Consider the following 14,782-nt stretch of genomic DNA (forward strand, 5'->3'; position numbering starts at 1 on the left):
TGTGTGCTGTCCTTGGGCTTTCTCAAGGCTAGAGCTCTACCACTTGAGCCACAGCACCACTTCCGTTTTTTTTTCTATGTATGTGGTACCAATGAATTGAACCTGGGTCTTCATGCATGCTAACAAGCACTCTATCACTAGGCCAAATTTCCGGCCCCAAGCCTTTTTTTTTTGCCAGTGGTGGGCCTTGAAATCAGAGCCTGAGCACTGTCCTTGGACTTTTTCTCTAGGCTAGAGCTCTACACTTGAGCCAGAGCACCACTTTCAGCTTTTATTTTTGTGTGTGTATGTGGTACTGAGGAATCAAACCCGGGTCTTTGTGCATGCTAGGCAAGCACTCTACCACTAGGCCAAACTCCCGGCCCCCCAAGACTTTTTTTTTAAAACCTTAATATTACCCCATAAATACAGAACAGTGAAAAAAGCCAAGTAGTAAGGAGCGTTTATTTTTTTAAAATTACTTAAAAAATTGTTTACAGAGATGTGGATTTACATAACTTGGCAACAACCTCTTAAAAATGTACAGACTATTTCATTATTGCACTTACTCTTTAATATATAAGGCATTTTATTTTACATAAATAAAGGATAATGTATAATATTGTACAACAGATGTGGTGCCAATTAAGTCAACCATACAATGCAGTGAGATGTGTGTGAGATGGAAAGGGCATCCGATCTACTTCAGCCTTCACGGTATTTTCTTGCAACTACGATGTACATGTTATAACACATATTTACTCTCATAGCTTAACTGTGAATGACAGACTAGTTTCAAAAACAAAACAATGAAAATTTTAGTAGGACAATACCATTAGTGTTCAAGTCAAGGAGTGTGGGCATTTATTAGATTAATTAGAAATACTAGTCATGCTTAGAACACTGAAGACAAATAAATAGCTTTCTATCTCAGGGTCAGACAGTTTAGCTTTTGCTTCTTCCCTTCTGCCATAGAATCTTTCTGGCAAGATCTAGTAGAAGTGGCTGACGACTTGAAGATAGTATGATAAGTCAGAGGTCCACCTTGGAGCTCTTGAGATGAAGATTAAGGACTGTTACAAGGAACCATTTCATTGCTCCATGTTGCTCTCTCCCTACATAGGACTGTGTGTTTCTTATCAGGCATAGTTTGAAGAGTGGATATATATATATATATATATATATATATATATATATATATATAGTTTTAATTGGTTGACTCCAAGTAGTCTCTTGTCATATAGGTAAGAAAGCAGAAACCATAACACTGTCTCCAGAGACTTAATAAAGAAGAAAAATCTAGCATGCACCTTGCACTGACTTCTTACAATATCCTAACTGCAATGAAAAGTAGAAGCTAAATCAGATTTTTCTAGCTAACCCCAGTACTATGTTTTCCTTTGTATAACCTTGAGAATGAGTCAGATCTCCATTCCCATGTGAGGGAGCTGACTACTGATGGCTAGCAGGATTGCTCAGAAAAACGACAGAGGCAACAGCTTGAGCACCTCCATGAGCTCAGCTGTAGGTTATTTAAAGAAGTTGCCAACATAAAACTTTATCGTCATGCATGTGAATGTGACAAATGCAGTCTCTGTCCGTATTCCCAGGACTGACGGGCTAGACTGCGCTGCCTGAGGATGTCATCCGCCTTAGACAATTTCTCACCCTGTTTTTCCATTTTCCTCCTGGTGACATTTTGGTAAAAGAAGCTGATATGGGGGCTTTGGAATTTGAGAAAAGAAAAGATACAGTATGAGGGCCGAAAAAGCCAACTCTGATAAGGGAACTGACACAAGCAGCATGTGTTAGCAATTGTCTTTAGGATGAGGTTTTCGGCAAAAGGAAGAGTTTGCAAAACAAAGAAAACCAAAACAACTTCAATCACTGTAGAGCTCTGCCATTTACCAGGATCAATTAACGACCCATTGCTTAGAAATGCTACATTTCATCAGTGTGTTGGGAAATAGGAAGAAACCCACCTAACCAACAGAAATCTCTTCGAGAGGATTCCTTTAAATGCCTTAATCTGGATTATGTTTATAAATCTAGGACACTAAAAAGGGACCTAATTTCTAAAAACTTTAGTGGCTAGAAAGCATGACATGTAGAAATGGGAAACTTAGTGATTTGTTAGTTTTTCTTGCTCTGTTGATCAGTCTGGAATTTAATCATTTACTCAAGACAAGTTTGAAAACTAGATGCAACGTGCTTTCAGATATGGAACGTTTACTCCTGCTAAGTAGCAAAGCCCACAGCTATTTAATATGGTTGATTGAACCACTATTCTGTAAACCATCCTCATGACTTAAACTGATAGAAATAGAAAATGATGAATATTTCTTAGATTGAGTTGAACTCTATCTATACATTATATTCATTAAAAATATTTTCTGAATTTTGCTTTTATTTTTTGGGATAATTCCTGAGCTCAGCCTAATAATTAGGACATAATTTTATTTTAAAGTCTCATTTTCTTTTCAGGGTAACATATATAGACCTTATAGACCTACAGCTCTCTTCTTCCATTGAATATGCCTTAAAAGCATTGTGTCATTTACATACAAAATTATATAAAACTAGATAGTCTTTTAACTGTGACACTGTCACCCCTCCAGTTCCTCCTCGCCAAGTACTGTGTGTTCCGAGGGGTGTCAGGGGGGATATGAAGGTGTGTATCTAGGTGTTTCAGATGAACAACTGTAGTGTCACCTTTTGTGTCCCTGCTGCAAATAGGAGGGGCAGGCACAGGAGCAAACTGACCGCCAGCTGAGATGTCCAGATGTCAGCCTCGCTGCGGCTGTGACACAATAGGTTAGGCTTCAGGTGTAAGTACAGGTGAAGATTTTTATAGTCCTGTATACCATTGTCTGTTTCAAGAACCTGCCACTTGGAAGTCATTCTGATTTGCTAGAAGACAGCTGAAGAAAGGAGATCCTCAGTGAAATTCATGAAGAGTTCCTGTGCTTCCTGATTACCAATTGCACAGGTCCTTCTGGAACAGACTTCATGATGTTCCAGGCATCGAAGTGCATGAGCCCAACGAGGGGCTTCCCGTTAATAGCAAGGATTTCATCTCCAGCTTCTATTGTTCCTGTTCGCTCAGCTGCGCCACCTGTGAGGACAGATTAAAAAATAAGGGCACGGCTCCTACACAGTTGAACTCAATCCTAGAAAATTGGAAATTTAAACAAGAAATAGGTTGTACAGATTCATAAAAATATATTGGGCTACACCAAACTATTCAACAGTGTCCCTGTAGTTACACACCAGATATGAGCAAGACAAAAAAACCAACAAGGAGAGGATCCTTACAATATATTAACAGAGTTTGCAGACTAAAAGAACAAGATATTAGGTTGAATGTGTGGCTCAGAGGTAGAGTGTTTGCCTAGCAAGCTCGATTCTAGAGTTTAAATCCTATAATATACCAGCCACTCTGTGGTGGACTTGAACCTCCCAGCATTTACGTCACCAGAACTTGGCCTGAGCACTGTCCTTGGGCTTTCTCAAGGTTACAGCTCTACCACTTGAGCCACAGCATCAATTCCAGCTTTAAAAATATATATATTTTATTAACATTGATTTTTACATTATATTTCAAATGTCATGTTTAACAAGCAAGTATTCAAACAAGTATTTGTATGTATGTAGTACTGAGGAGTCGAACCAGGTCTTCATGCGTGCTAGGCAAGCACTCTACCACTAGGCCAAACTCCCGGCCTCAGGCTGAGCTTTTAATGTAAACACCATAAACAGGTGATCATACACACAGGTGGTTTTCACTGTATGACATCACCTTATGATGCCCACAGTAACCACTAGGATGAAACCACTCAGGTGGTTGAGCAAGTTAAGCATTGTTACAAAAACAAAATAATTTGGTAACTAAGCTTGACAGGTAACATGTTAGAACTCTAGTAACCACCCCTTCCTTACCCCCACCCCCTCAACACACACACACACACACACACACACACACACACACACACACACACACACACACACACACACACACACACACACACACACACACACACACACACACACACACACACACACCCCAGTATTTTTGGTCCAAGGATTAAGTTAAAAAAGACAAAAGCCCCCCAAATTTCAAGTTTCTTATTAGGGGAGTTCAAGCTGTTTTACTGTATTGTTTTCTGTTTGCAGTAAAAGACACAGGAAATGAAAGAGAAAACTTTACCTGTTAGTGTGAAATAAAGGTAGGAAAGTGCTGTCGCTGGGTAGACTTCTAAATCAAAAAGATTGAAGGGAGAGGGACTCCTGTCCCCAAGTACAATATTCAGGCCTAGGGCTGGAGGGCATGGCTTGTTTTGGCTGCCACCCAGAGCGAAAAGAGCTGTTCACCACACCCTACTAGCCGAGAGTCCTTCCCATCATGTAATATCTACTCCAGTGGTCATGAAACCAGGGGGTTTCAGCCCTTTGTCCCAGGAGGGACATGGAACTCCGGCCTCTACTTCCTACTGGGACTTTTACTCCACTTTTGAACATGAAGAAAATACTTTAAAACTCTTCAGCTAACACAGCAAACGACACGATTCACTGTTCGCATGTAATGGTTGCTTACAACTGAGAACTGAGCTGGAATTGAATGTGACAGGTTCAGGGCAAAGGACCAACAGGGCTGGGTCTCTTGAAAGTAGTCTTGGTGACATAATTTAATAGTTCTATGCAACCCAGCAACGTAAGCCAGAGCCCTGACCTCAGCACTTTTAGCTTTGGTGCAGAATTAGGACTAACCTTGGATTTCTACCTTGCCTTTTCTGCTTTTATACTTCAATTTATGCATTGCTGTGTCCTGCACTTGGCTCTTAGAATATGGTAAGAAGGCTGAGAGCTCTTCTTCCCTCTTTATCCCATCCCAGTTCTAGGGCTTGAACGCAGGGCTTGGTCACTGTCCTCAAGCTTTCTCAAGGCTCTACTATGAGCCACAGCACCACTTGCAGCTTTTTTTATGTATGTGGTACTGAGGAATCGAACCCTGGACTTTGTACATGCTAGGCAAGTACTTTACCATTAGGCCATACTCATGGCCCCAGCTTTTTTTTTCTTTTTAAACAGCACTATATTTAAACAGTACTATATTAAAAATAAAATTTCTCGCCGGGAGTTTGGCCTAGTGGTTAAAGTGCTTGCCTAGCATGCATGAAGACCTGGGTTCGATTCCTTGGTACCACATACTTAGAAAAAGCCAGAAGTGGTGCCGAGGCTCAAGTGGTAGAACTCTAGCCTTGAGAAAAGTCCAAGGACAGTGCTCAGGCCCTGAGCTTAAGCCCAGGACTGGCAAATAAAATAAAATAAAATAAAATTTCTCATATTGTATTTGCCTGGAGTGGACCATCTCTGGAATTTCTGTGTACTACTGGACTTGAACTTGGGATCTCATGCTTGCTAAACTTGCTTATTTGGTTGGCACTCTGCCACTTGAGTCATGCCTCCAGCCCAACTTTTTGCTTGTTAATTGCAATGTACTTTAGCAGACCTTCTACCCAGATTGGCCTCATAATCCTCTGGGTTTCAGTCTCCTGAGAAGCTAATGTGATTGTTTTTTTATAAACAATAATCTAGCTGGGCGAGGTAACTCAGGCCTGTAATCCTAGCTACTCAGGAGGCTGAGATCTGAGGATTGTGGTTCAAAGCCAGCTTGGGCACTAAAGTCTGTTAGACTCTTATCTCCAATTTCTACCAGAATACCGAATGTGGTGCTGTTGCTCAAGGGGTAGAGCCCTAGCTTTGAGCTGAAGAGCTGAGGGACAGTGCTCAAGTCCAGAGTTCAAGCCCTATAACTGACCAAGAAAAAAAAAAATACCTGTGTGTGTGTGTGTGTGTGTGCACACGTGCAGTTTTAGGGCTTGAACTTGGGGCATGGGCACTGTCGCTGACCTTTTTCTGCTTTTTTAGTCCTCTACCGCTTCAGCTACAGCTCCATTTGGGGCTGGCTTTGAACTGCAGTCCTCAGATCTCAGCCTACGGAGCAGCTAGGATTAACAAGTGTGGGCCACTGGTGCTTGGCTACTAAGAACTGCCTGATTTACTCCCCTCCCCCCAATTTTCCTGTTGAGACTGGGATTCAAAGGGACTCAAACTTGCTACCTGACACTTTCAATCAATAATCAGTGGCTAGTATTTTACCAGCTGAGCCACGCCTCCAACCCCTGTTTCTTAATTATCTGCTTAGTTTCTGTAGCTCTACAGGGGTTTCTGGTCTGTTTGTAAGTATAATTATGGGTTAATATTGATGGTAAAATTGTATCATAAATACAGTTGTTCAGCTTAGGAATTTGAAGAGAATTCTGAAAACTGCCCGAATCATGAAATGAAATATTTCCCCATCTCAATGACCTCTTACCATTTACTTACTATCTAGTATGTCAAGTCAGTGTTCCAGACTGGCAAGCCTGGCATTAGTTAGCCTGGCACCTGTCTCTGTAGCAGGGTTCTTAGGAAGGCAGTGCCTCCATCCTAGACAGATTTGGGGTTTTAACTCAGGGCCTTGTGCTTGCTAGGAAGAAGTCTACCACCTGATCCATGTCCTCCAATGCCTTTTTTCTTTTTCCTCTAGTCATTTCTCAGATAGGGTTGCTTGGACATCTTGTTTCGGCTGGCCTTGGCCTGTGACCATTCTAACTCTGCCTCCCAAGCAGCTAGGATGATATCATGGTGATCATGATATCATGGTCACAATGTGAGTTTTTTTTCTACTTTTTTCCTTGGTGGCACTGGGGCTTAAACTCAGGATCTTCAGCTTGCTTACACAGCTGGCACCATGTCTCTCCCCACATCTTCTACCTTTCTTTTGCTATTTATTTTTGGAGATGGAGTCTCCCAGACACTCTTTCAGCCTGGGCTGGCTTTGGGCTATGTGATAATGTAAAACATTGCAGGACTGACATGTCACAAAGCATTAAAAGCACTTTAAATTTTAAAAACAGATTTCCTAACAGAAAACTTTGATTTTTTCATGATGCAAGTGGAAAGAAAACAGGTAGTAAGAAGCTGACTGAAGTTTTGAGGACTTTACCTTTGTACACCCTTTTAATGACCAGGGGCCCATCTCCAGACACAGACGATTTTCCTCCGTCCAGACTCAATCCCAGCCCAGCCGATGTCTTCAGCATCTCCACACACACGGCATCGTGAGTAGCTCCGATTCTCCCTTATGTTAAGGTGAAAGTGACAAGACCGCTAGCACATGACTCATCAGAAGCTTTATCTCTGGTCTCACAGATTCCTTACAACCCCAATTCTCACTGTGGCCTCTGAGGCCAGTGTTAGGGTTGGTCTCCCAGGATGAAGCTGCCTGCCTGGCAGTGCTGCTGCTGCCTGGGCACCCTGTGCATTCCAGGCACTTCTGCAGGCGCAGAACCAAGGAGAATATGCCGGGCCTACACAGAAATCCCCAGAAGATAAGCTGCACTAGTCTAGCCCTCGGGTGACACATGTCCCAAGGAGGATGAAAGTCACATGTAGGGAATGAAATCCAATTTCCTGCCAACCTTGGCTGCCAGGGCAAAGGTACTGAAATCCATAGCATCCAAGTGCACAGTCGCCGTTGTCCTAGAAGCTCCCTGTAACTGGTGCACTGCCTTCTTTACCCTGTGCCCCAAGGGCTTCTGGGAGAGAGGAAACGCAGCCTCAAAGGCATCTGGCTATTGTGGGGAGAAATGTTGCCATAGTGATACCTGCTCGTGGCAAGGAACAACTGCTTGTTTAGAGCCCAGGCTGGATTCTGAAGGCATGGTAAACTTTCCAGGTGTTTGCCAAGCCAAGGATGTTAAGAGTGGCATGGAAAAGCCCACTTCATTGCTTGGGAGGCAGGGGAAGACAAAGGAATTAAAAGTGCCTGGCCCCGTCATTTGGTATTTGTTTGCTGGGGGGAGGCTTTTTAAAAAGGAGCCTTGCGGGGCTGGGAGTTTGGTCTAGTGGTAGAGTGCTTGTCTAGGATGCACGAAGACCCAGGTTCAATTCCTTGGTACACCACATAGAAAAAAGTTGGAATTGGTGCTGTGGCTCAAGTGGTAGATAAGCTCTAGCCTTGAGAAAGCCCAAGGACAGTGCTCAGTCCCTGAGTTCAAGCCCTGGCTCTTGTCTTCTGTGTCAGGTGAGCTGTGGGGTAGGGAAGAAATGACTGGAGAGGCCTGGGGAGACCCAGGCAGGACAGAAAAGGAATAGGGGAAAATGAAGCTGCCACAGTGCTTACAGCTCGGTGGAACTGTGACTGAAAGTAAGAAGTGACCTTGCAGAGCTTAAGGACGCCCAGGCCACTGGGAAGCAGAGGTGAAGGCTCTCTCCGTCAGTGCCCAGTCTGGAGCCACGGACAGGATGCCCTCAGACACGTGTGTGGAACCCATGTGTGGAACCTGTGTGCTGAGTGCAGAGGCTGGCTCAGAGAGGAATTCTGTGGAAAGGTCACGGGAAATCAGATTCTCATTCATCTCGATGGATGAAAGCTACTGTCTGACTAAAAACGGAAACACTTCACCCTCTATTCCTTTCTCTGAAATAGGAAACATTACCATCCTTGTGTTTCCCAAGGACAAGCCTCATTCTGGAATTTCTCCTTCAACATGGATTCTTGCGTTTCTGAGCAGCCACTTATATCTCAGCAAGAGGCTACGGCCCTGAAAGACCTTTCCTCTTAGTGCTCACTTGAAATTTTCAACAATGGCTTTATTGGCATTATTTTTTTTTTCCCCAAACAGTGGTTTTTCCAAAGCCACTAGACTTCCCTTTATTTTATTTTCTGATCCAAGAATGAAGCCATTGTTTCATGTCCACATGGGATGGATTCTGCCAGCCCCCCTCCTTACCATTTCCAGGCTCCAGCGCTGTGGGCTTTCTGGGCAGGGCACTCTTCCCATTGGCCAGAGGCAGCTCGTGGCTGGGGCGGAGCCCGGGCTGCTCATTCCCCTTCCTGATGACCATGAGGGCACGCTTGTGCAGCTGCGCCTCATGCAGCGCCTTCAGGACATCGCCCTGGGCCAAGCCAGCCAGCCAGGAGCCATTGATGGAGAGAAGGTGATCCCCTCGGTTCACAGTCCCCTCCTGAGAAGCCGCCCCCTGAGAAAACACCCTGTGGACCTGGACAGAGCAAGGAAAAGGGAACAGAAGCCAAATCCGCTTAGAACCTTTATGACATGAGAGTAACTGTAATTCTGTGGTAAAGACTTCATAGCCATCTTTTTTTTTTTTTTTGCTAATCCTGGGCTTGAGCTCAGGGCCTGAGCACTGTCCTTGGACCTTCTCAAGGCTAGAGTTCTACCACTTGAGCCTCAGCACCATTTCTGGCTTTTTTTTCTCTGTATGTGGTACCTAGGAATCGAACCCAGGTCTTCGCGCATGCTAGGCAAGCACTCTACCACTAGGCCAGACTGCCGGCCCATAGCATTTTTTGTAAATCATACAAGTACTTAATTTTGTGTATAGAATCTAAATGTCAACACTAGTATCTGCTTGCTTGCTTGCTTCCTTCCTTCCTTCCTCTCTCCCTCCCTTCCTTCCTTCCTTTGCCAGTTGTGGGACTTGAACTCAGGGCCTGAGCATTGTCCTTGGGCTTTCTCAAGGCTAGAGCTTTACTACTTGAGCCACAGCACCACTTCCAGCTTTTTTTTTTCTTTTGCCAGTCACAGGGCTTGGATTTAGGACCTGGGCACTGTCCCTGAGCTCTTCAGCTCAAGGCTTCCATCCTACCCCTGAGCCATAGCCCCACTTCCCATTTTCTAGAGATTAACTGGAGATAAGAGTCTCATGGTCTTTAATTCCCGGACTGGCTTTGAATCTTGATCCTCAGATCTCAGTCTCCTGAGTAGCTACGATTACAGGTGTGAGCCACTGTGCCAGGCTTTCTCTATGTATGAGGTACCTAGGAATTGAACCTGGGTCTTCATGCATGCTAGGCAAGAACTCCATTACTAGGCCAAACTCCCAGCCCTCTGCTGCTATTTTTACTCAATGTTTTTTGTCTGTTAGTACTAGAAGTACGGCTTGAACTTACACTTTTGCTTGGCTAGCAATCTACCACTTGAATCATGCTTCTAGCCTGGCTTTTTGTTGACTGAATGGAAGAGTCTCTCTGAGTTTTCTGCCCAAGCTGTCTCTGAATTGTGATTCTCCAGATCTCAGTCTCCTGAGTAGCTAGGATTCAGGCAAGGGCCATTGGTGCCCAGTTCTTTCTTATTCAGCCTTTTGCCAGCATGTAATATGTACCTGGCATCCACTGAACATAAGGACTACAAGACAGTGGAGCCAGGCTGGTCCAGTGGATGTGGTACCTCCTTAATGATCTCTTTGCCTTTGAGTGATTCACAACTTACTGTTCTTCATGAATAAGTTTGGCCTAGTGGTAGAGTGCTTGCCTAGCATGCATGAAGACCTGGGTTCAATTCCTCTGTACCACAGACATAGAAAAAAGCTGGAAATGATGCTATGGCTCAAGTAGTAGAGCTCTAGCCTCGAGAAAGCCCAAGGATGGTACTCAAGCCCTGAATTCAAGCCCCAGGACTGGCAAAAAAAAAGAAAAGAAAAAGAAAAGGATATAGCCACAGCCCCACTTCTGGTTTTCTGGTGGTTAATTGGAGATAAGAATCTTATGAACTTCTATGCCCGGACTGGCTTTGAACTGCAATCCTCAGATCTTCAGCTTCCTGAGTACCTAGGATTTCAGATGTGAACCACTGGCTCCTGGCTCAGGAAGAAGTAATTTTAAAAGCAAATATATGTTTGCTCCATTGAGTCTCCTTTTTTCCCCAGTGGTTATATAAGATATTTAAGCAAATTATAAGGATGTAGATAATTGCATTTATTATGTATTGACCTCTGGCCTACACATCAGCTGTTAAAATTGCTCATTGTCAAATGAAAAAATGGAACGTTGGAGCAGGGAACAAAACTCAATGGTCTCTGAATGCTCTCATTGCAGTTTGTGTCTGGAGGAAGTCTGTGGCTGTATAAGGAGTGATTTCCAGAGAGCCTCAAGACGTTGTTACTCACCATGATTGGTTTTGGCTCCACATCTGTCCCTCCTGCCACACTGAATCCCAGCCCAGAGCCTTCTTTTTTACTCAAGACTATGAAGAAAATATCTTCTTTGTTCTGAAGAAGAGAAATAGAAGAATAAGAAAAAAAGTTAAGTTTCTTGTGGTGGGCATGAGAAGAGCTGACCTAAATCTTCCTCGAGGTGCTTGATGGAAACCTGAATTGTCAACTGTCACAGAAATGTGGGAGGAGTCTGTGGCTCAGGTCTCCTGTGCTCCTAGGTGGTGTTTAAATGTCACCCTGTCCTGTGGACCCCAGAAGGTGAGCAGGAACAGGAGAGCACCAAGGGCCTGTTTCAAATCCCCACGTCTCCGAAGACCCATTTGAGGCACCAGATTTCATCTTCCCAGACTGATCAGAGCACATTATTTAACCATGAGGAGAATTCTTTTTCCTGTAATTCTGTATGTCTTCAATGTAGTGAAGTCAGTTTCATGAGCCAAGAAGATGAGTACTGAGAACCAGGGAGGACCCAGGCACACTGAGACATATTGCCTTAAATACCCACCTCCCTGTGGGCAGGTTATTGATTTCATCAAATATGAATTATGTTAAAAATGAAATGTAAACTTATACTGAGATAAGAATATTCTTAGAAATGTCCTAGAGAAGGCCGGGAGTTTGGCCTAGGGGTAGACTGCTTGCCTGGTACGCATGAAGATCTGGGTTCAATTCCTCAGTATCACATGCATAGAAAAACTGGAAGTGGTGCTGTGGCTCAAGTAATAGAGCGCTAGCCTTGAGGAAAGCCCAAGGACAGTACTCAGGCCCTGAGTTCAGGCCCCCAGACTGGCAGGAAAAAAAAATGTCCTAGAGAGAAGTAACAGCAGAATGTTTTCAGCCTCAATCGAAAGGTATCTTGGAATAAAAGAATTTTGACTGCTTTTCCCCGCATATTACATGGTTCAACTATGTATTACATATAGACATGTCTATGTCTGTCTGTCTGTCCACAAATATACATTTTTGGTGCTTCTGGGGTTTTGAACTCAGGGCTTTGCACTTGCTAGGGAAGTACTCTACCACTTGAGCCATGTCCCAGTATTTTTTTGCTTTGGTTATTTCTCAGACGGGGTATTGTTCTTTTGCCTAGGGTGGCCTCAGACTGTGGTCCTAAGGCGGACTTGCTTATTCACTGAGATGAGACTCAGTATCTTTTTTTTTAATGTGGGTCATGGGGCTTGAACTGGGCCTGGGTAGTATTCCTGAGCTCTTCAGCTCAAGGCTACTGCCCTACCCTTGGAGCCACAGCCCCACTTCCCCTTTTCTAGTGGTTAATTGGATGCACGAGTCTCACAGACTTTAGTGCCTGAGCTGGCTTTGAACCATGATCCTCATATCCCAGCCTCCTGTGTAGTTAGAATTACAGATGTGAGCTACTGCACCCAGCTTCAGGAGAATATTTGAAGATGGGATTCTTCTGCGTTCCAAGACATGTCACTAAAAACTATAAAGTTCTTTTTGCTCTCCTCAGGGTGTTTAGGGAAGCATGTGCACTAGAAACTGGCCAGGTCAGGCTGGGAAACGCTTGCGGGCACCGGGAGCCAATGTGCCCCAGACTGTCCTGCTTGCCTGTGCTGTGGCCAGGAGACCAGGAAGAAGGCTGGGGTAGATCAGGCGGTGCACTTCTGTTTTTGGAATCTGCAAGCCATACTTATTGGAAAGAAAGTGGGACAGAAAGGTGCTGGGATGAAGATGGCAGCTGGGGTTGTGTGCTGTCTGTGTCTCCCTGGATCAGGAACTGGAAAGGCAAGCTGCAGAGTGTGGCGAGAGTGGCCGTGATCTTCAACAACGAACTGCCATAATTGAGGAACTATCAGACCTCTCCCAGGTGAGGGGAGACCCTGGGGAGAACCCCCGAGCGCAGCCCTAGGCATCTAGGTCCCAAGAAGGTACATCACCTCCTGAGGTTGCTTGCAAACTTCTAGTTTTCTCCATCTGCATTTCAGCCAATATGTCCTACATTTGGAGCGATGGAGTAGTGTGATAGTGTGATCAGAATTCTCTCAGGAAATGTTTACTGTATGTAACAAACAGAAGGAAGGAGGAAAGTGATGGAATAGCGCCTTTTACAGAGAGGGCTTTTTAAAAATTGCTGGTACAGAACTAAGATTTGAAACCAGGACCTCAGGTTGCTAGGGAATTGGTTAGTTACTGCAGCTGCAATCCCAGCACTCCAGCTGTTTCTTAGCTGCAGAGACTAGAACCAATGGGACTGGAATCAGAAGGGGTGAAAGCTACAGGGCCCCAATCTCCTTTATTGCACCCTAATTCCTTGCATCCTGGCCACCTTTTTAGATTCCAGGACTGCTCCTTACATGAGAAACCCCAGCTTCTCCTTGGGGGTAATTTCTGGCCCAGTGTCCTTGGTTGATGGGATTAGTCAGCCAGGTATTATTAGTTGTAGTATTAGTGTTTTTTTTCCCTACGTCCATCTGCTGGGGTTCAGGTCTCTATGAGTATTTCTGAGAAATGGTATTCAGGGCTCTCTATAAGTGAGCCGTGCTATTCTTTTAGTTATTTTCATATTGGATTTATCTCAAGATCTTACTGTAATTATCAGTGAGCTTTCTTCTGTACTCTGGGAGCTCTTTCCCTCCTCCTCCACCCCTCTCTCTTTCTTTGCCAGTCCTGGGGCTTGAACTCATGCTCTCGTGAAAAAAACTTGAGTAATGAGCTCTCAACCCCAGAGCATCAGTGGAGCCATGTTCATGCAACTCTTTCACCACTAGGTGGCGCCCCTTACTAGCCAATGTCTTCTTAGGGAACTCCAGGTACAACATTTCTTCTGCTTAGAGGCCCCTCTGCAGAGGTGAGAAGGAAGGATGGTGACTAGATGCTACTGGGGGATTAAAATGTTAGTAACATTAACGCAAATCTTCAGGGCAAGATCTAGCTTCTGAAGACATCAGGCAGCTCACAAAGTTGCATGTGAGACAGAAAAACCTGCAGCTTGCAGAGTGTGGGGAGCGCATGCTTTCCTTGGTTGGCTGAGCTGTGGGACTTCACGTGGAATCAGCGCTGCTGGTTCTGTAGCCTCTTCCTGGGTTTTCCGCATTTCACTCACCTCTGATTGTGCTTTTGCTTCCTGAATGAGATTTAGGATGGTAGATCTGGACCCCACTACTGATAAAACCGCCTGCAATCTCTGCTGGTCCCCCGCGGAGGTGAGGAGTTGATCCAAACTAAATAACACACAGATTTGAAGCTTATGAATGAGAAAAGTTATTTCTACACTTTATAAGGATGCATTTGTATTTCTGATCATGCTGTCTCATGAACTCTCACTTCAAATAGATAGATGGACCCTGCATTTCCAATAGAATGTCTTTCTCCCATCATGACCGTAGGCATGAAGGTATTTTCAAGCCAATGTGGGAGTCTAACAGACATTTCCAACAGAACACTTCCAACATATCTAGAAGCAGTATGTAGGCTCAAAGAAGACGGACGTGTATGTGTGTGTGTACACACTAGTCCTAGGGCCAGAACTCAGGGCCTGGGCTGTCCCAGTCTGCTTTGCTCAAGGCTAGCAGTCTCTATTGATTTGAACTATGCCCCTTCTGAGTTTCTTTTGGTTTTGGTGGAGATAAGAGTCTAATGGACTTCGATGCCTAGACTGGCTTTGAACTGCAATACTCAGATCTTAGGTGCCTGAGTCATTAGGATGATAGAAGTAAGACATTTAAAATAGTCTCCAAGTCCCTCATTTTACTCCAGTCTTTTTCAAAGACCCACATTC

At 44.3% G+C, this 14,782-nt stretch overlaps 1 protein-coding gene across 1 annotated transcript in view; it reads right to left on the reverse strand.

Annotated features, from left to right (window-relative positions):
* Positions 1-1,850: 1,850 nt before the first annotated feature.
* The window catches only part of Pdzd2 (PDZ domain containing 2), a 236,203-nt gene continuing 223,271 nt past the window's right edge, over positions 1,851-14,782 (reverse strand). Inside the window, exons 20-24 of the mRNA XM_090332095.1 lie at positions 14,108-14,225; positions 10,996-11,097; positions 8,817-9,087; positions 7,028-7,162; positions 1,851-3,094 (exon numbers count right to left, since the gene is read on the reverse strand). Of these exons, the coding sequence (XP_090188221.1) occupies positions 2,928-3,094; positions 7,028-7,162; positions 8,817-9,087; positions 10,996-11,097; positions 14,108-14,225 (793 nt within the window). The 3' untranslated portion in view covers positions 1,851-2,927. The remainder of the gene's footprint in view (positions 3,095-7,027; positions 7,163-8,816; positions 9,088-10,995; positions 11,098-14,107; positions 14,226-14,782) is intronic.

This window comes from Megascapheus bottae, chromosome 4 (assembly GCF_031878675.1).
Source record: "Megascapheus bottae isolate mThoBot1 chromosome 4, mThoBot2.hap1, whole genome shotgun sequence".
NCBI classification, from domain to species: domain Eukaryota; kingdom Metazoa; phylum Chordata; class Mammalia; order Rodentia; family Geomyidae; genus Megascapheus; species Megascapheus bottae.